The sequence below is a fragment of the Choloepus didactylus genome, chromosome 15 (assembly GCF_015220235.1).
Source record: "Choloepus didactylus isolate mChoDid1 chromosome 15, mChoDid1.pri, whole genome shotgun sequence".
Lineage (NCBI taxonomy): Eukaryota > Metazoa > Chordata > Mammalia > Pilosa > Megalonychidae > Choloepus > Choloepus didactylus.
Window position 1 is genome coordinate 38195668 of NC_051321.1, and position 22560 is coordinate 38218227.

General features: G+C 39.3%; 1 protein-coding gene across 2 annotated transcripts in view; it reads left to right on the top strand.

The window, feature by feature from the left end:
* The window catches only part of ALDH18A1 (aldehyde dehydrogenase 18 family member A1), a 60598-nt gene that overhangs the window by 14803 nt on the left and 23235 nt on the right, over positions 1–22560 (top strand). For both annotated transcript variants that reach the window (XM_037804139.1, XM_037804140.1), the window contains exons 4-5: positions 661–810; positions 905–1009. In XM_037804139.1, coding sequence (XP_037660067.1) covers positions 661–810; positions 905–1009 — 255 coding nt within the window. The remainder of the gene's footprint in view (positions 1–660; positions 811–904; positions 1010–22560) is intronic.

The following is a 22560-nucleotide window of genomic DNA, read 5'->3' on the forward strand; positions in this document are numbered from 1 at the left end:
TATGAAATTTTCTTTTATAAAAATTCCTTTTTGTTTTTTTTTTTAATCATGGTTTGTCACATCTCTTTGAGTTCCTGAATCAGATAATAGGGTTCAAACTGGCCCGGTGGATAAACAGTTTGGAAATATTGATTCTACACTATATGTATCTTAAGTCTTTGCTTTCTTCAGGTGACCACAACTTGCTCCTGGCAAACAGAGCAGAACAGTGTCAACATCTGCCCCTAGTCTAGGCAAAGGAAACCCAGAGGGGTCAGACATGCCCCAGAAATAGTCTCATCTTCCAGAACAAGCCTTAGAACCCAAGAAGCCGTATACTAAACCTTACACTGTAATTCCTAGCTCCAGACCTCTGTTCTGGACTTTATTTCCTGGAGCAACGAGGCCTTCTGCATTACAGACTCCTGCAGATACCATCAAGGCCTGTGGATCCCAACCGCACTGCACACCAGAATCCCTTTAATAAAAACTTCTGATCTCTGTCTGCCACCTACCAAACAGAAATTTGAGACAATACAGGAATCTATATTTTCACAAAACAACCTGGATGGTTCTTTTACAGAGTCAGCCCAGTGCCAGTCCACCCTCCCTAGGTCTCTTGTGAAGAGAGGAAAGTGACGATGCAGTGACTTGTGGTGCCTTTTTCTTCCTCAATGTCAGGTGTCAGTGCTGCAGAATCAGGGCCGGGAGATGATGCTGGTGACCAGCGGAGCCGTAGCCTTTGGCAAGCAACGCTTGCGCCATGAGATCCTTCTGTCTCAGAGCGTGCGGCAGGCCCTGCACTCAGGGCAGAACCACCTGAAGGAAATGGTGAGTGATGCTTCCCTACCCTGTAAGGGTGGCCCTGAGGCCTCCTTCCCTGTTCCTCACCCTAACCATTCCTTGTCTGATTGCTGTATTACAGGCAATTCCAGTCTTAGAGGCACGAGCCTGCGCAGCCGCTGGACAGAGTGGGCTGATGGCCTTGTATGAGGCCATGTTTACCCAGTACAGCATCTGTGCTGCCCAGGTGAGTGGCCGGGCTTAGCAAGAGGGTGTGGGGACCTGTAAGGGCAGGTCCTGTGGAGCAAGGGGATTCTGAGCAGACTCTGGAGCCAGACTTTCAGATTACAGTCTTGGCTTCATCACTTGCTAGTTGGCAGAGCTGGAGAAAGTTTTTTTGTTTTCTTTTGTTTTGTTTTTAATCATATTTTTTTAATTGTGGACTAAAGCATATATGCATAGAAGTGATAACTTTCCAAGTGCAGTTTAACAAGTAGAGAGCAAATTTCAAAGAATGTTAAATGGGTCACAATTCCAAAGTTTCAATTATTTCCTCACTGTGAAATATAACATATATGCAAAAAGGTAATATCTTTCAAAGTACAATTTGACAAGTAGTTATATATATAGATATATATAGGAAATTTCCAAAAATGTTATGAATTACAGTACCATAGTTTCAATTATTTCCTTATTGTGAAAAATAACTATATACAAAAGGGTGATAATTTTCAAATTACAATTAAACAAGTATCTATAGAGCAAATTTCAAAGAATGCATTGGGCTACACTTCCACCATTTCAGTTTGTTTCTTCTAGTTATTCTAATACCCTAGCAACTAAGAAAAAGAAAATTATATAGAAATTCAGTATTCATAATCCTTTGTTAAATTCCATCTTGTCTGTTGTTATCCCTTCCTCTAGTTTTAATCATTTTCCCAATCTCAGGAAAGGGTGGTCTAGGCAGTGACCACCCTTACCTGTTATGTTGAAAAGGGGTGTCAACATTATGGGAAAAGGGGTTGCATCTGATTGATGTTCTTGAAGAGGCTATTGCTTCTGTGTTTTGGGACTTAGCTGGCATGGGAGCTCTCTGGGGGATTTAAGTTTCTGAAGAATAAACTTAGTGAGTGAAACTTTTATGGAGTCTTGGATAGGGATCCGGGTATTCATTAGGGTTTTCGGGACTGCTGTTGACTTGGGCTTATCATGCTGTGGCCATTTGGCATATCTAGCTGAAGCTTGCATAGGAGTAACCTCCAGGATAGCCTCTCAACTCTGTTTGAAATCTCTGAGCCATTGAAACCTTATTTTGTTGCCTTTCTTTCCCCCTGTTGGTCAAAAGACATTCTCAACCCCTTGATTCCAGGGTCAGGCTTATTCCCAGAATCCATGTCACATATCACCAGGGAGACTCACTCACCAGGGAAGTCCTGTCCCTTGTTGGGGGAGGAGGGTGATAAATTTATTTGCAGAGTTGGGCTTAGAGAGAGAAAGTCCACATTTGAGCAGCAAAAGAGGTTCTCTGGAAGTGATTGCTGGGCATAATTATAGATGGGCTTAGCCTCCCATTTTCAACCATAAGTTTCACAAGAGCAAGCCTCAAGATCGAGGGCTTGACTTATGAAGTAGGGGGTTCCTAATTTCACATGGCCTATGTTCTATCTATGATAATCCATCCATATCGCACATTATCATCACTTAGCTGTACAATCCTTATCACTCTCCATTTTAAACAATTCTCATGACCCAGAACACCCTATAGCTCTTTTCAGCCCTTAATTATTTGTCCCTAGTGTTTATGTAGTACTAGTAAGGTATTCCTGTTAATTATAGTCCCTAATATGCAATAAGTAGGTTTTTCCCATATACCATTTGGTTGTCAACTCTCTGTACCAGCGTCATACCTTAGAAGTATATCATGCAAGCACCTATCTATATTTGTACTGCTGATCTGTGGGATACATGCCTTTATAACCCCTTTCAGTGCACCTTCAGTGCAGTTCTGATACTTACAGTCCCATTAACAATCGTTAACCCATCCATTCCCATACCTTTGAATTCACTGTCATCAACATATCCGAACATATTAGATTATCATTCCCCTACTAGCTTCTGTCTATCACTAGGTCCCCAATATTCTACATTATAAGATACTGATTTTACATTGTTCAGGGAGTTCATAGTAGTGGTAACATACAATATCTCTCCTCTTGTGTCTGACTTATTTCACTCAGCATTTTATCTTCAGAGTTCATCCATGTTGCCATATGTTTCAGGACCTTGTTCCTTCTTATTGCTGCATACCATTCTATCATATGTATATACCACATTTTGTATATCCACTTACTTCTCTGTTGAAAGACACTTGAATTGTTTCCATCTCTTGGCAATTGTGAATAATGCTGCTATGGACATCAGTGTATAAATGTCTGTTCGTGTCACTGCTTTCAGATCTTCTGGGTATATAATGAGAAGTGGACAGATCATAGGGTAATTTGATATCTAGTTTTCTGAGAAACCACCAAACTGTCCACAGTGGCTGTAATTGCACACCAGTAATGTACCACCAGTAATGAATAAGAGTTCCAGTTTCTCTACATTCTCTCCATCATCTGTTGCTACTTGTTTGTTTAATGGCAGCCATTCTTATTGGTGTGAGATGGTATCTTGTGGTTTTGATTTGTGTTTTCCTAATAGCTAGTGAAGATGAACATTTTTTCATGTGTATTTTAGCCATTTGTATTTCCACTTCAGAAAAATGCCTTTTCATACCTTTTGTCTGTTTTATAATTGGGCTGTTTGTACTACTATTGTTGAGTTATAGGATTTCTTTATATATGCAGGATATCAGTCTCTTATCAGATATATGGTTTCCAAATATTTTCTCCCATTGAGTTGGCTGCCTCCTTCACCTTTTCGACAAAGTCTTTTGAGGCACAGAAGCTTTTGATTTTGAGGAGCTCCCATTTATCTGTTTTATCTCCTGTTGCTTATGCTTTAGGTGTAAGTTCTAAGAAGCTACCTCCTATTACAAAGTCTTGAAGATGTGTCCTTCTAAGAGTTTTATTATCTTCTAAGAGTTTTATTGTGCTATCTCTTATTTTGAGGTCTTTGATCCACTTTGAGTTAATTTTTGTATAGGAGTTAGGTAGAGATCCTCTTTCATTCCTTTGGTTATGACTAACCAGTTCTTCCAGTCCCAGTTGTTGAAGAGACTGTTCTGTCTAATTTCAGTGGATTTGGGGGCCTTATCAAAAAATTAGTCAATCATAGATCTGGGGGTCTATTTCCAAATTCTTGATTTGATTCCATTCATCAGTTTATGTGTCTTTGTACCAATACCATGCTGTTTTGACCACTGTGGCTTTATAGTAGGCTTCAGAATCTGGAAGTATAAGTCCTCCCACTTTGTTCTTCTTTTTAGGATGTTTTTGACAATTCAAGGCCCCTTTCCCTTCCAAATACATGTGGTAACTAGCTTTTCCAAGTCGGCAAAGTGGGTTGTTGAAATTTTTTTTGTAATTGTGTTGAATCTGTAGATCATTTTGGGTAGAATTGACATCTTAACGACTTTTAGCCTTCCTATCCATGAGCACAAACTATCTTTCCACCTATTTAGGTCCTTTTTTATTTCTTTTAATAAAGTTTTGTAATTCTCTGTGTAGAGGTCTTTTACGTCCTTGGTTCAGTTTACTCCTAGGTATTTAACTTTTTTAGTTGCTATTGTGAATGGAATTTTTTTTGATTGCCTTGTCAGTTAGGTCATTACTAGTGTATAGGAACATTTCTGGCTTATGTGCATTCATTTTGTATCCTGCCACTGAATTTATTAGCTCAAGTAGCTTTGTTGTTGGTTTTTAAGGATTTTCCAAATATAAGATCATATCATCTGCAAATAATGACAGTATTCTTCCTTTCCAATTTGGATGCCTTTTATTTCTTTGTCTTGGCAAATTGCTCTGTCTAGAACTTGTTGCACAATGTTGAATAATAGAGGTGACAGTGGGCATCCTTGTGTCATTCCTGGTCTTAGGGGGAAGGCTTTCAGCCTCTCATATTGAGTACCGTGCTAGCTATAGGTTTTTCATATATGTCCTTTATCATATTGAGGAAGTTTTCTTCACTTCCTACCTTTTGAAGCGTTTATCAAAAAGGGATGCTGAATTTTGTCAAATGCTTTTTCAGTGTCTATCTAGATGATTTTTTCCTTTAGATTTATTGATGAATTATGTTACATTGATTGCTTTTCTTATTTGAACCACCCTTGCCAGGAATGAACCCCACTTGGTTGTGGTGTATAATTCTTTTAGTGTGCCTTTGGATTCGATTTGCAAGTATTTTGTTGAGAATTTTTGCCTCTGTATTCATTAGGGAGAATGGCCTATAGTTTTCTTTTTTTGTAGTATCTTTATCTGGTTTTGGTATTAGAATGATACTAGCTTCATAAAGTGGGTTAGATAGTGTTCCTTTTTCTTCAATTTTTTGAAAGAGTTCGGTGTCAATTCTTTTTAGAAAGTTTGGTAAAATTCCTCTGTGAAGCAATCTGGCCCTGGGCCTTTTTTTAGGTAGATTTTTGATGACTGATTGGATCTCTTTGCTTGTGATTGGTTTGTTGAGGTTTTCTGTTTCTTCTGGGGTCAGACTAGGTTGTTCATGTGTTTCCAGGAAATTGTCCATTTCCTCTAAATTGTCTAGCTTGTTGGCATACAGTTGTTCATAGTATCCTCTTACGATTTTTTTTTATTAGCTTCAGAATCCATAGTAATTATCCTGCTTTCATTTCTGATTCTGTTTATTTGGGTCTTCTTTCTTTTTGACTTTGTCCGTCTAGCCAAGGGTCTGTCAATCTTGTTGATCATCTCAGTGAACAGAACTTTTGGTTTATTTATTCTCTCTATTGTTTTTCTGTTTTCTTTTTTTTTTTTTATTCTCCAGCTCATTTATTTCTGCTTTAATCTTTGTTATTGCTTTTCTTCTACTTGTTTTAGGGTTAGTTTGCTGATCATTCTCTAGCCTCTTCAGTTGTTCAGTTAAGTCTTCAGTTTTAGCTCTTTCTTGTTTTTTGATGTATTTATTTAGAGCTATAAATTTCCCTCTCAGCACTGCCTTAACTGCATCCCATAGGTTTTGATATGTTGTGTTCTTGTTTTCATTCATCTCCAGATATTTACATATTTCTCTTCCAATTTCTTCTTTGATCCATTGGTTGTTCAGGAGCATGTTGTTTAACCTCCATATATTTGTGAAAGATCTGGTTCTTTGGTGGTTATTGATGTCTAGTTGTATTCCATTATGGTCAGAGAATGTGCTTCAAATAATTTCAGTCTGTTTAAATTTATTAAGTCTGTATTTATGCCCCAGCATATGATCTATCCTGTAGAATATTCTATGGGCACTAGAGAAGAATGTATATCCTGGTACTTTGAGATGTAACAATCTATATATGTCTGTTAAGTCTAATTCATTTATCATATTGTTTATGTTCTCAGTCTCCTTATTGGTCCTCTGTCTAGTTGCTCTGTCCATAGAAGAGAGTGGTGTATTGAAGTCTCCCACTATTATTGTTAACGTGTCTCTTGCTCCCTTCCGTTTAGCTAATGTTTGTCTCGTGTACTTTGGAACTCCTTGATTAGGTGCATAAACGTTTATGATTGTTATCTCTTTTGTGTGAATTGTCTATTTTATTAATACATAGTGTCCTTCTTTGTCTCTTATGACATCTTTGCATTAAAGACTGTGTGTGAATTGTCTATTTTATTAATACATAGTGTCCTTCTTTGTCTCTTATGACATCTTTGCATTAAAGACTGTTTTGTCCAATATTAGTAGAGCTACCCATGCTTTCTTTTGGTGGTAGCTTGCGTAGAATATTTTTTTCCATCCTTTCACTTTCAATCTCTTTGGGTTGCAGCGTCTAAGATGAGTCTTTGGTAAACAGCATATCAATGGGTCATACTTTTAAATCCATTCTGCCAATCTATATCTTTCAATTGGAGAGTTTAATCCATTAACATTCAAAGTTATTACTCTGAAGGGAGTTCTTGAACCAGCCATCTTATCCTTTGGATTTTAGTTGTCAGATGTATTTTTTCCCTCTCTTTTTTTCCTTTAAGTTAACCCTTTATGATACTCTTCAGTTCTGTGCCCTTCTCCAGACCTCTCTCTTTTTTTTTTCCCAGCTGGTGGCACTCTCTTCAGTATTTCTCACAGGGTAGGTCTCTTGTGAACAGAATCTCTCAGAATTTGTCTGTGAAAATTTTAAATTCTCCCTCAATTTTGAAGAAGAGCTTTGCTGGATGAAGAATTCTTGGCTGGCAGCTTTTCTCTTTCAGAATCGTAAATATGTCATACCGCTGCCTTCTTACCATATTCTGACTGCTGGGTAGTCAGAACTTAGTCTTATGTTGGTTCCCTTGTATGTGGTCAATCGCTTCTCTCTTGCTGCTTTCAGAACTTTCTCCTTCTCTTCAGCATTTGACAATCTGATCAGTATATGTCTCGGAGCGGGTTTATTTGGAGTTATTCTGTTTGGAGTTCATTGGGCATCTTTGATTTGCATATTTATGTCATTTAGAAGGGTTGGGAAGTTTTCCCCGACTGTCTTGAAACACTCTTCCTAGCCCTTGACTCTTCTGTTCTTCTTCTGGGACACCAATTATTCTTACATTTGTTTGCTTCATGTTGTCCATCATTTCCCTGAGCTCCATTTCAGATTTTTGATTTTTTTCACCATTTGTTCTTTTGTATGTTCACATTCTGTTCCCTTGTTGCTGTAGAGAAGGAGAAAGTAGTTCTGAAAGCAGCAAGAGAGAAGCGATTCACCACATATAAGGGAAACAACATAAGACTAAGTTCTGACTACTCAGTTCACTTATCCTTTTTTCTGCCTCTTCAAATCTGCTGTTGTGTGTCTCTAGTATATTTTTTAATTTGATCCACAGTATCTTTTATATCCATAAAATCTGCTATTTTAAAATTTACTGTTTCTACATCTTCTTCAGGCTCTTCTGGTGACTTCTGATGTCCTTTATGTCTTTAGCCATCTTGTTAAAGTTGTTTTGGAGATTTTTTGTGTACTTCTTTAATTAATTGCTCCAAATTTTGTGTCTCCGCCAGCTTTTTAATTTGTTTGTTGGCTTGTCCATATCTTCTAGATTGTTCAGGTGCTTTATGATTTTCTGTTGGCTTCAGGACATTTGCTTGTCTTGATACAGTTATTTTGGGAAATGCAGGATTATTTAAGCATTTATATGTAATTTGGCAGAGTTACAGTTTGCTGGAGTACAGTTTCCGTGTCCTACCAGCAGGTGGTGCTCTTGAGCCACCTCTTACTCTCAAGCCAGCCTTCCCTGAATTTCTCCAGTGCACTGGGCAGAGTCCATACTGGGTGGGTATCCAGTCATATGCACCAGTTCTCCATGTGCACTGGAGACTGCCTGCCCTGGTGATGCGATGTGAGTCCTGTGCAGTTTGGCAGGGAGTCTGCTCAAGAGCACCTTCCACCTCAGACGCGCCCTGCTCCTTGCCTGCCGTGCAACTGCAAGCCTCTGGGGTGTGGGAGGGACTCCTGATGCTTCCATTTGATGCCATCTCCTATCCCTGCTTCTTGCTGGTGCACGCCCTGACTTTCATGTGGGGAGAGTAAATGCTGCCTCCCAGGTTCCCTGATGGGCACTTTGGGCCGTATGCTGTGGAGGATCACCTTCCCAGCTGACTAACAAGGTGGGTTCACAGGAGTGAAGAGCTGCTGCTTGCTCCCTTGCCCAGCGGCTGTCTCGCCACTGCCAGCCCTGGGACCACCTCCCGGACACACAAGCTCACCCCATCCTTCAAGGTGCTGTCTCTCCACATTTTTCTCCACGTCCTCACCACGTAGGGATCCTCTGTGGCTGGTCACACCCCAAAATCGCGGTCCCAGGCGTCCTCTGATCCCTTCTCTAGTTTCTTTTCACAGAGGAGAAGCCTGCTGCACCTCACCCACTCTGCCATTTTCCTGTAAGTCCTGGAGAAAGTTTCTAAGTCTAATATTTTGTGCCTCAGTTTCATCATCTGAGAAATAGGGAAAATAACAGTGTCTAGCTCAGGGTTTTTGGAAGGACTCAATCAGAAAATATATAAAAAGCATTTAGTAGATTGTCTGGTACATAATACACTCTCAATAAGTGTTAGATCTTGTTATTATTACTAGTAACCCTTAAAACCACTGCAGATTCCAATACTTCTGCAGACAGAAAAGTTAGATGTCTTTAATTAGCTTCTCTACCTTCAGCTGACGTGTTTCTCTTGTGTCTGGGTCATATATAATGGATATCTGTTGAGGGTTGAAGGGAATGCAGTTGTTGGTTTGTTTTTCGTTCATATCAACAATGAGTTACAGTTCACCTACAGTGTACCAAGCAGTTTGTTAGGTATTAGGGATACTTTGGTAAACAAGTCAGAAAAGGTTCCTGTCCTCATGGGACTTAAAAATGTTAGCAGTTATTCCTGAGTATTAAACCTTCATTCCACGTTATTTTTTTTTACCTAAATTTTCTGGATTTTTTTAAATTGTATTTTTAATCAACTATATAACTAAACACTAAATAGAAGCATCTAAATATCAATCTCTTAACAAAACAACTGAAAGGTATCACTCTCAAATTATTCTTTTCAAACTCCACAATTTGCCCTCTGATCCCACCATTTACAAAGATGTTATTTTACACAGATGATGTTGTTTTATGTACATCATTTCAAGTTTTGCTTTTTTATTTCCTATCACTTCTTCTGTTTCTCCATCCTTTTCACAGTTGTCATCCATAGTGATATTTGAAGTTACACCAGAATGTCATTGAGTAATTGGTTGAAGCAGAAAGCCGTGGACTTGTTCGCCCTATTTCTTGTGGCCAGGGACCATTCTCTGTAATCTTAAATTTTTCTCTGTCAGTGTAAAGACAATAGAAATCTAGATCTCTGTCACCCTTCTTTCTCATCAGCTGTCTCTTCTCCACAGTGCAATGACAATTTAGTCCCTAATGTTTTTTAAATTTAGTTTTATTGAGATATATTCACATACCATAGAGTCATCCATGGTGTACAATCAGCTGTTCACAGTACCATCATATAGTTGTACATTCATCACCCCAATCTATTTTTGAACATTTTCCTTATAGCAGAATAAGAATAAAAAATAAAAACACTCAAATCATCCCCCACATCCTACCCTATTTTTCATTTAGTTTTTGTCCCCATTTTTCTACTCATCTATCCATACACTGGATAAAGGGAGTGAGATCCACAAGGTTTTCACAATCACACTGACACCTCTTATAACCTACTCTTTTACACAGTCATCACGAGTCAAGGCTACTGGGTTGGCATTTGGTGGTTTCAAGTGTTTACTTCTAGCTATTCCAGTACATTAAAACCTAAAAAGTGTTATCTATATAGAGCGTAAGAATGTCCACCAGAGTGACCTCTCTATTCCATTTGAAATCTCTCAGCCACTGAAGCTTTATTTCATTTCATTTTGCATCCCCGTTTTGGTCAAGAAGATGTTCTCAATCCCACAATGCTGGGTCCAGATTCTTCCCCAGGAGTCATCCTGTGTTGCCAGGGAGATTTACACCCCTGGGAGTCAGGTCCCACGTTGGGGAGGGGGCAGTGAGGTCACCTGCCAAAGTGGCTTAGTTAGAGACAGAGGGCCACATCTGAGCAACAAAGTGGCACTCAGGGGGAAACTCTTAGGCACAGTTATAAACAGGTTTAGCCTCTCCTTTGCAGTAACAAGCTTCATAGGGGCAAGCCCCAAGACAGAGGGCTCAGCATATCAAGCCGTCAGTCCCCAGTGTTTGTGAGAACATCAGCAACAATCCAGGTGAGGAAGTCCAACACCTCTGCATCCTCTCCCAGCTCCTCAGGGAGTGCCCAAATATTTATTTTTATTCTCTGCTGCAATTACTTTGGGATGTATTGCTATTTCGCTCTAACCTATACAGACCTACCATATCTCACTTCCTATTCAAAGTTCCATGTAATTGTGGTGTTTGAACGAACTGACTGTAGAAGTTATGTTGTTTAGAAAATATAAATCCTATACCAAATAAACATTTCTTCTCTTGGTCTCACATGGAAGTTGAAGTTTTAACACACGGTCAGCTTCAGCCTTTACCCTTTTGCCCCATTTGCCCTAGTCTTAACGAGATCTGCTTCATTCATATCTCTAATTGAAGTCTGGGCTCTTTTTCAGTTTTTTTTTTTTTTTTAAACATGCTGTATGCATTAATACTGACATTCAATTCTGCCGAGCTCTAGCTCTGAGTTTCAGGTATCACACAGATATATAGTGTTCCAGAGACCAATCAGGTTATACACCAAGGTATCAACATCTCAGAGTTTGGAGATAGCCATTACAACTCAGGAATAGATTTGACTGCTGTAAGAGCTTACAATCTAGGGACCATTACAATAATCATTTCCCTGTTAGGCTGTGCTCTAAGACTCAGTTTTGAGTTTACACATTGTAGTTAGTCCATAACAGTGAGGCATTATAGTGTTTGCCTTTGTTTCTGGAGTATTTCACTCAAAATGCTGTCTACAGGATCCATTCACCTCCTTGCGTGTCTCACAACTTCACTCCTCGTAGTTGCTCAACATTCCATTGTATGCATACACCACAGTTCACCATTCTGTTTCTCAGTCACTGTACCCTTAGGCCACCTCCACCCACTGCAAATCATGAATACTGCCTCCATAATCACCAGTGTGCAAATGTCCATTCATGTCTCTATGAGGTTGCAGGACCTTATGGCCCCCACATACTTAGCTTCTTGTGGAACCACCACGGTGACCTACAGAAATGCTATACCATTCTGGCTCCTCATCAACAGTAAATAGGTACATCCCTCTCTCCATGTTTTCTCCAGCACTTTTACCCCTATTTATATTTTTTCCTACAATTCTGTAGAGATATACAGACATAGCGTACAATTATCCACAGTGTACAATCAGTTGTTCACAGTGTCTCTCATATAGTTGTACATTTATCACCACAGTCAGCACTTGAACATATTGACTACTACGAAAAAAAAAAATTTTTTTTTGGTGAATAATAAAAAAGATAATAATAAAAAGAAATATAAAGTGTCATAGAATATATTAGTAAGGACAGAAAACAATGCCACTACCAGGAAACTCATATCCCTCCCTTATATCCCCCTCTCATACACATTTAACTTTGGTATTTTGGCTTTGTTACATTTAATGGGAGCATATTACAATGTTACTGTTGACCATAGACTCCAGTTTGCTTTATGTTTTTTCCCAAATACCATCCCTTTTTCAACACTCTGCATGGTTGACATTCATTTGTTCTCCCACATGTGAGAACATTTTTATATTTGTACATTTAGTAACAGTCATTGACCACTCCAGTTTTTGCCAAGTTAAGGAGTCCCAGTGTCGTCATCTGTCTTTACCTCTGGTGTTATACATTCCCCTATCCCACCTCTTTCAGCTTTACTCACAAACATCTTTGTTCAATGTACTTACAATATTGTGCTACCATCACACAGTATTATGCTATCAGTTTCTGGGTCTATACAATCAATCCTGCTGAACATTCTGTAGTCCTTCAGCATCAAATGCCCAATCTCTACCTTCTTTCTATCTCTTGATAGCCTGTGTTCTCAGCTTTTAACTCTCAAAATTTGCTCACTAATGTTAGTTCATATTTGTGAGATCATACAGTATTTGTCCTTTTGTTTCTGGCTAACTTCACTCAACATAATGTCCTCAAGATTCATCTGCGTTATTATATGTTCATGTCTTTGTTCTGTCTTAGAGCTGCATAATATTCCTTCATGTGTGTATACCAGTTTGTTTATCCACTCATCTGTTGATGGACATTTGGGCTGCTTTCATTTCTTGGCAATTGTGAATAATGCCGCAATAAACATCAGTTTACAAATGTCCGTTTGTGTCTTAACTTTCAGTTTCTTTGAGTATATACCTAGCAGTGGAATAGCTGGGTCATATGGCAAATCTATACTTAGCTTCCTGAGGAACCTCCACACTGTCTTCCAGAGTGGTTGGCCCATTCTACATTCCCACCAGCAGTGAATAAATGTGCCTCTTTCTCCACATCCTCTCCAGCACTTGTAGTTTTCTGTTTTTTGGATAATGGCCATTCTGGTAGGTGTGAGATGGTATCGCCTTGTGGTTTTGATTTGCATTTCCCTAATAGCCAATGAAGTTGAGCATTTTTTCATGTTTTTGAGCCATTTGTATTTCCTCTTCAGAAAAGTGTCTGTCCCTATTTTTTGCCCATTTTTTAATTGGGTTGTTTGTCTTTCTGTTGTTGAGTTGTAGGATTGCTTCATATATTCAGGATATTAAACCCTTATCTGATATGTGGTTTCCAAATATTGTCTCCCATTGTGTAGGCTGCCTTTTTACTTTTTTAACTAAGTCCTTTGATGGGCAAAAGTCTTTGATTTTGAGGAGATCCCATTTGTTTATTTGTTCTTTGGTTGCTTGCACTTTGAGTATAAGGTCTAGGAGACCACTTCCTATCACAAGATCTTTAAGATATTGCCCTACGTTTTCTTCTGAGAGTCTTATGGTCTTAGCACTTAGGTTTAGGTCTTTGATCCATTTGGACTTAATTTTTCTATAAGATGTGAAGTAGGAGTCCTCTTTCATTCTTATGGAAATGGATATCCAGTTCTCTAAGCACCATTTATTGAAGAGACTGCTGTCCCAGTTGCTTTGGCTTGACTGCCTTATCAAAGATCAATTGTCTGTAGATGCCAGAGTCTATTTCTGAACACTCAATCCAATTCCATTGGTCAGTATCTCTGTCCTTATGCCAGTACCATGCTGTTTTGAGAACTGTAGCTTTGTAATACACTTCAAACTCAGGTAGTGTGAGACCTCTCACTTTTTTCCTCTTTCTCAAGATATTTTTGGCTATTTGGGGCACCTTGCCATTCCAAATATTTGGTTATTGGTTTTTCTGTTTCTGCAAAGTAAGTTGTTGGGATTTGAATTGGTATTGCATTGAATCTATAAATCAGTTTAGGTAGAGTTGACATCTTAATTATATTTAGTCTTCCAGTCCACGAACACGGTATGTTCTTCCCTTTTTTTAGGTCCTGTATGATTTCTTTTAGCAGTGTCTTGTAGTTTTCTTTGTATAGGTCTTTTGTGGCCTTCGTTAAGTTTATTCCTAAATATTTGATTCTTTTGGTTGCTATTGTAAATGGATTTTTTTTTCCTCTCGTTGCACATTACTTGTGTATAAGAACACTACAGATTTTTGTGTGTTGGATCTTGTAGCCTGCCACTTTGCTGTATTCATTGATTAGCTCTAATAGCTTTGCTGTATATTTTTCTGGATTTTCTACCTACAGAATCATGCCATCTGCAAACAGTGAAAGTTTTACTTCTTCCTCTCCAATTTGGATGCCTTTTATTTCTTTTTCTTGCCTAATTGCTCTAGCTAGAACTTCCAGCACAATGTTGAATAACAGTGGTGACAGTGGGCATCCCTGTCTTGTTCCTGATCTTAGAGGGAAAGCTTTCAATCTCTCCCCATTGAGTACAGTGTTAGCTGTGGGTTTTTTATATATATTGCCTTTATCCTGTTTAGAAAATTCCCTTCTATTCCTATCTCTAGAAGTGTTTTCATCAAGAAAGGATGTTGAATTTTGTCAAACGCCTTTTCTGCATCAATCGAAATGATCATATGGTTCTTTTGCTTTGATTGATTGATGTAGTGTATTACATTAATTGATTTTCTTGTGTTGAACCAGCCTTACATACCTGGAATAAACCCCACTTTGTCATGGTGTATAATTCTTTTAATGTGCTGCTGGATTCTATTTGCAAGTATTTTGTTGAGGATTTATGCATCTATAGTCATTAAAGAGATTGGCCTATAATTTTGCATCTATATTCATTAAAGAGATTGGTCTGTAATTTTCTTTTTTTTTGTAGTATCTTTGTCTGATTTTGGTATTAGGGTGATCTTGGCTTCATAGGATGAGTTGGGTAGCTTTCCCTCCTCTTCAATTTTTTTGAAGAATTTGAGTAGGATTGGTATTCTTTCTTGAATGCTTGGTAGAATTCACATATGAAGCCATCTAGTCCTGGGCTTTTCTGTTTTGGGAGCTTTTTAATGACTGACTCAATCTGTTTGCTTGTAATTAGTTTGTTGGGGTCAGTGTTGGTTGTTTATGCTTTTCTAAGAAGTTGTCCATTTCATCTTTTGTGTAAATTGTCCAGTTTATTAGCATATAGTTGCTCATAGTATCTTCTGATTATCTCCTTTATTTATGCAGGGTCAGTAGTTTTGTTTTCTTTCCCATTTCTGATTGCATTTATTTGCATCTGCTCTCTTTTTTTTTTTTTGTTCGCCTAGCTAGGGGTCCTCAATTTTGTTGATTTTCTTGAAGAACCAGCTTCTAGTTTTGTTGATTCTCTCTGTTGTTTTCCTGTTCTCAGTTTCATTTATTTCTGCTCTAATTTTTGTTATTTCTTTCTGTTTGCTTTGGGGTTTATTTGCTGTTCTTTCTCTAGTTCCTCCAGGTGGGCAGTTAATTCCTCAATTTTTGCTCTCTTTTCTGTTTTAGTATAGGCAGTTAGGGCAGTAAATTTCCCTCTCAGCACCACCTTTGCTGCATCCCATGAGGTTTTTTTTTGTTTTTTTTTTTAATAACTTCCATCTTCTTTAATTTCTTTTAGCAATGCTTTGTAGTTTTTTTTTTCAATGCAAAATTTTTTTTAAGAAATTTTATTTTGAACTAAATTCAAACTTAGAGGAACAGTTGCAAAAACAGTACAAACTCCATACATAGAACTCCAGCATACCCCAACCCCCCTCCCTGATACCCCGATCCACCACCTTTAACATCCTGTCACACCACCATTTCTTCCTTTCCCTCCCTCTCTCCCTCCCTCCCTCCCTATCTGTCTATAATCCATCATCTATTGCTCTGTCCTCTGAATATATGAGAGCAAGCTGCACACATCTTTGAACAAACACTATAATTCACATATACCTTTCCCATGGACAAGAACATTCTTTTATGCAATCCCATTAAGCACAGCTAAGAAGTTCAAGAAATTCAACATTGATACAAAGCTTACATTCTGTATTTCCTTTTTTTTTTCCCTTATGTCCCATCTGTGTCCCATTCAGCCTTCTCTCCTCCATCCTCAGATCCCATCCAGGATCATCCTTGGCATTTAATTGTTATCTATTCAGACTTTTTTTTTTTTTTCCAATTGTGGAAACATACACGGCCTGAATCTTCCCATTCCACCCCCTCCCTAGCATTCCATTAGTGGGATTAATCACATTTAGAAGCTTGCAGTGCTGTCACATTCCCACCATCCATTTCTAGAAGTTTCCCTTCACCCCAAACAGAAACCCTACACTCATTTCTTAACTCCCCATTGCCTCTTCCCCCACTTCTTGGAACCCCTACTCTACTTTTCATCTCTATGGTCATATTCTCTGATACTTTCTTTGTGTTTACCATGGGGCTTAAATTTAACATCTTAAATCTATAACAATCTTGTATTTCTTTGATACCAACTTAACTTCAATATGACACATAAACTATGTTCCTTTACTCCCTCATTCCTCCACCTTTATGTAGTTCTTGTCAAAAACTACATATTTTACATTGAGTCCAAAACCACTGATTAATCATTACAGTTATGTATTTTAGATCCTGTAGGAAGTAAATAGTGGAGTTACAAATCAAAAATACAGTAGTATTGGTATTTATATTTACCATGTGATCTTTACTGGAAATCTTTATTTCTTCATGTGGTTTCAGTCAATTGTTTAGTGTCCCTTCCTTTCAGCTTGCTCAGCTCCCTTTAGCTTTTCTTATAGGACTGATCTACTGGTGGTGAAGTCCCTCAGCTTTTGATTATCTGGGAATGTTTTCATCTCCCCCTCATTTTTACCCTCCAGGTGTTTGTGATTTCTCCAAGTCTCTGATGGTTATTGACTTCTATTTGTATACCATTGTGGTCAGAGAATGTGCTTTGAACAAATTCATTTTTCTTTTTTTAATTTATGGAGGCTTGTTTTTATGTCCCAGCATATGGTCCACTGGAGAAAGATCCGTGATCACTAGAGAAGAATGTGTGTCCCAGTGACCTGGGATGTAATGTTCTATATATGTCTGTTAAAATTCTCTATCTATCTCTATCAGTTCTTTGTTTCTCTGTCGGTAGGGCTCCTTTTAGTATCTGAAGTAGGGCAGGTCTTTTATTAGCAAAATCTCTCAGCATTTGTTTGTCTGTGAAAATTTTAAGCTCTCCCTCAAATCTGAAGGAGAGTTTTGCTGAATAAAGTATTCTCACCTCCGTGGTGGCTGCTGAGTAGTCACTACTTAGTCTTATGTTGTTTCCTTTGTATGTGGTGAATTGCTTTTCTCTTGCTGCTTTCAGAACTTGCTCCTTCTCTTCAGTATTTGACAGTCTGATCAGAATATGTCTTGGAGTGGGTTTATTTGGATTTATTCTATTTGGAGTTCTCTGGGCATTTATGCTTTGTGTATTTACATTGTGTAGAAGGTTTGGGAAGTTTTCCCCAACAATTTCTTTGAATACTCTTTCTAGACCTTTACCCTTCTCTTCCCCTTCTGGGACACCAATAAGTCTTAAATTTGGACGTCTTATTTTATCTATCATATCCCTGAGATCTATTTTGATTTTTTTCAATTTTTCTCCCCATTCTTTCTTTTGTTCTTTCATTTTCTGTTCTATGGTCCTTGAGGAGGCTGACTTGTTCAGCTTCCTCTAATCTCGTATTATGAGTACCCAGAGTCTTTTTAATTTGGCCTACAGTTTCTTTTATTTCCATAAGATCATCTATTTTTTTATTTACTCTTGCAGTTTCTTCTTTGTGCTCTTCTAGGGTCTTCTTTATGTCCTTTATATCCTGTGCCATGCTCTTCTTCATGTCCTTTATATCCTGTGCCATGCTCTCATTGCCTGTCTGTAGTTCTTTGATTAATTGTGCCAAATACTGTGTGTCTTCTGATCTTTTGATTTGGGTGTCTGGGTTTGGGTTCTCCATAGCATCTGGTTTTATCAGATGCTTTAAGATTTTCTGTTCTTTTTGTCCTCTTGGCATTTGCTTTACTTGATCCCTAATTTGTCAGAACTGCAGCTTGGTGGCATACGCTTTCTCTAACTAACCAGCAGATGGCGTCTGTGAGTCACCTATTCCCCTCAAGTCAGTTCTCCCCAACTTTGTCTTTGTGGTGTGTGGGGGTCTGATTCTTGTGGGGTCCAATTGGTGCACCCGGTTTGGGTGTGTTGTTGGTACTGTCCGCCCTGAATGTGGGGCATGTGTCTGAGCGGTTAGGGAAGGAGGGCAGCTTTAATAATCAAACCTCCCAGGTGTTCCCAGAGATTTAAGGCTGTTGCAGGAGCTTAAGCCTTCATTTCAGTCTTTCCACAGATTGTCTCTGCCACTGACCCACAAGTCTTTGGTATTCGCGTAGAGTCCCTGGGGTTTCCGAGTGGGTCTCCCTTCCCAGCTGTGCTCTTCCAGGACTTCTGCTGAGGGAGGGCTGTGCCACATCACAAGTGTGCGCCGACCTCCAGGGAAGCCCTGGGTCACTGGGCCGTGCAGGAGCCTTCCCAGCCCACTTCAAAAATGGTTGAATGGGACGCGTTAACTTCCCCCTTTTCACGCAGCTCTGCCTTCCCAGCTCCGGGACAATCATCTGTGGGTGCACTAAAGGCCACTGTCCATGGCCGATACTGTGGTATGTGTACAATGCTACGGGAAAGACTCCCTGTCACACTGGTTCTTGGCACGGCTCTGGGCTGTGGGTCCAGCCCCGGGCAGGAGCATCCCTTGCCTGCTGGAGAGATGGCTGCAAGGAATGCGTTTTTTTTCTCCTTTTGGCTCCCCTCTGCTCTCCTGGTCTTGAGACAATCAGCAGCAGGTGTGGGAAGGGGTATCCTCCATGCCAGGCACCGAGGCGTTAGCTCAGCCCTGTCCCGCCGTGCTTCACAGCGCAACTCTCCCCATCATATCTGCAGCCGCTCCTGGGCTTTTTTTTTTTTTAAAGAGCTAGTCCGTCTCCAAACGCCAACCCACCATTTCCTCACACCGCAGCATGGCTGCTGGACTTTCAGCTGGCTTACTCACTCGTTTCAGAATACAGGCTCCTGGTTTCACCAAATGTACATTCCCTGTGGATTTAGCAGACGTTGTCTGGCTGGTGCTACACTGGAAGTGGTGTTCTGGGTCACGTTCTGGTTTTTATCTAATATTTTTCACAGAGGTGTTTTTTGCCCAGTGTCACCTAGCCGCCTTCTTAGGTTCTCCCCCTGCATCCCATAATTTTGATATGTTGTGTTTTCATTGTCATTTGCCTCGAGGTATTTACTAATTTCTCTTATAATTTCTTCCTTTACCCACTGGTTTTCTAAAAGTGTGTTTAGTCTCCATGTATTTGTGAATTTTACAATATTCTGCCTGTTATTTATTTCCAACTTCATTCCATTATGATCTCAGATAGTGTTTTTTATATCAATATTTTTAAATTTGTTGAGACTTGCTTTGTGACCCACCATATGGTCTATACTAGAGAATGTTCCATGAGCACTTGAGAAGAACGTGTATCCTGCAGTTGTGGGTTGTAATGTGCTATAAATGTCTGTCAAGTCTAGTTCATTTATCATACAATTCAACATCTCCGTTTCCTTGTTGATCCTCTGTCTAGATGTTCTTTCCATTGATGAGAGCAGTGTATTGAAGTATCCAACTATTATTGTGGAGTTATCTACTTCTCCTTTCAGTGTTCTCAGTGTTTGCCTCATGAATTTTGGGGCACTCTGGCTTGGTGCATAAATATTTATGATTGTTTTGTTTTCTTGATGAATTGACCCTTTTATTATTAATATATAGTGTCCTTCTTTGTCTTTTATTGTTTTACGTTTGAAGTCTACTTTGTCTGATATTAATAGAGCTACTTGGGCTTTTTTCTGGTTGCTGTTTCCATGAAATATCTTTTTCTAACCTTTGGCTTTCAGCCTATTTTTGTCCTTGTGTCTAAGGTGAGTTTTTTGTAGACAGCATATAGATGGGTCCTGTTTTTTAATCCATTCTGCCAGTCTGTGTCTTTTTATTGGGGAGTTTAATCCATTAACATTTAGTGTTATTGCTGTAAGGGCAGTACTTTCTTCTATCATTTTGTCTTTTGGATTTTATATGTCATGTCTGATTTTTTCCTCTCTCTCTTTTTACCCTTCCTGATAATCCTCATTTCTATACTCTTCTCCAAACCTCTTTTCCTGTCAGCCTGTAGCACTCCCTTTAGTATTTCTTGTAGTGCTGGTCTCTTATTCATGAACTCCCTTGGTGTGTCTCTGGAAATATTTTAATCTCTCCCTCATTTATGAAGGACAGTTTTACCAGATATAGAATTCTTGGTTGGCAGTTCTTCTCTTTCAGCATCTTAACTGTAGCATTCCACTGTCTTCTCGCCTCCATGGTTTCTGAGGAGAAATCTGTACATAGTCTTATTGAGCTTCCCTTGTATGTGATGGATTGCTTTTCTCTTGCTGCTTTCAGAATTCTCTCTTTGTCTTTAACATTGGAAAATTTGATCAGTAAGTGTCTTGGAGTAGGTCTATTGGGGTCTATTCTGTTTGGGGTGCGCTGTACTTCTTGAATCTCTAATTTTCTGTCTTTCTCATAAGTGTTGGCAAATTTTCAGTTATTATTTCTTCTGTTATTCTTTCTGCCCCTTTTCCCCTCTCTTCTCCCTCTGGGACACCCATAGCATGTACATTTGTGTGTTTCATGTTGTCACTCAGCTCCCTAAGACCCTGCTTGTATTTTTCCATTCTTTTCACCATCTATTCTTTCGTGTATGTGAATTCAGATGTCTTATCCTCCAATTCACTGATCCTTTCTTCTGCCTGTTCCAATCTGTTGTATCCCTTCATTGTCTTTTTCATCTCCTCCATTATGCCCTTCATTCCCATAAGTTCTGCCATTTGCTTTTTCAAGTTTATGAATTCTTTCTTATGGTCATACAGTGTCCTCCTTATATCCTTCATCTCTTTTGCTATGTCTTCCCTCAGTTCATTGACTTGATTTTTGAATTGATTTAGCTTTGTTTGAACATCTCCAATTAGTTCTTCCTTCATTTCATTGAATTGATTTAGCAATAATTGCTTCAACTCCTGTGTCTTGGTTGAACTAATAGTTTGTTCCTTTGGCTGGTCCATATTTTCATGTTTCCTAGTATGGCTCATTATCTTAAGCTGTCTAGGCATTTGACTTTCTTGATTAGTTTGTTCTAGAGCTTGTTTTCACTCTTTTACATAGGATTTTCTTGTTGGTTGGCTTTGTTCTCTAACCTTTGGTGTTCAGTTCAGTCTATTCTAGACCTTTAACTTAGATTATGTTTAGTTGATCAGTTTTTCACCTGTCGTTTTTCTGTTTCTTGTCCTGCCTCTGTGTAGCCTTTTTGTGTGATGGTCTCCTAAGATATTGTCAACCCCAGTCAGGTTTTCCCAATCCAGAGAAGCCCAGGTCTCAGGAGGAGGGTATGGCGTTTCCTTGAGAATGAGACCCTCCTGTGAGGCCTTAGAGTCTATGCTTCTCTTGTGTTGTCCAGCACGTGGCACTTGCCAGCCTGCAGTTACCCCACCAGTGCTAGGAGGCATGGAGCCTTTAGTTCTCTGGGTGACCCTGACCCTGTCAGGGGCGTGGCTAACTGAAGCTGGTTTCCAAATTCCAACCCCTGGGATCTGAGTTCCCAAAGCGGGGCTACCACTAGAACTGGCCCACACTCCCCTTTTCTTTGGAAGTTATGGTGTTTAGCTAAATCAGTTCAATGAAATGAAGGAAGAACTAATTGGAGATGTTCAAACAAAGCTAAATCAATTCAAAAATCAAGTCAATGAACTCAGGGAAGACATAGCAAAAGAGATAAAGGATATAAGGAGGACACTGTATGACCATAAGAAATTTACTCAGCCACTAGACTTATTGCTTTGTCTCTCAGAGCTATCTTAGCTCTGCTCTTGCCTAGGCCCAAATTGCAAGTCTTTGAGGCTTTCTGAAATGGGCTTCTTAGAATAATTGTGTTAGAAAAAGAGAAAAAGATAAAAAGAAAAAGAAGGGCCCTCCTTGCAGATCTAATGGGCTATTGAAATGCTAAGAAACAAGGAGTTGAGGGCCATTAAGGAACAATCAAGAAAGCAGAGAAACAGGCTTTTCAGACATGGGTCCTTGCTCCCTGGATTTGCATATGCTCCTGATTCTGTTTGAGCCCTGCCCTTTCTCCATGTTGTGTTCACCAGAACTACAAAAAGTCTCTGTTTTTATTTTTGGGGTTTTTTGTTTGGTTTTTTTTTTTTTTTTTTTTTTTTTTGCTGTTTTTGCTAGCCCAATCTCCTCTCTGCCGGGCTGACTGCTCCCAGATTCTCTGGTGTCTGGTCTCAGTCTATCTGTATTTGGAGTTTTTGATTAGCAATCTGAGTTTGCAATCAGAGCTGCAACTGCTGTTCTCCCTCCTGTTTCCCAGCACCAACAGCCCCTACTCCCATGGGACTGTGCCTAGCAGGGAGGGGCGTGGGTCCCCTGGCCACGGAACTTACAGATTTCGCTGATCTCAGCTGTTCCACACGTTCGTAAGTTTTGTATGATGTATGTCCAAAGTCAAATTGCTCTGCAGTGTCCAGTCCACACAGTTCCTGGCTTTCTACCAACAGCCCTGGAGGAGTAACTAAAACCTACACCTCAACACTCCACCATCTTGC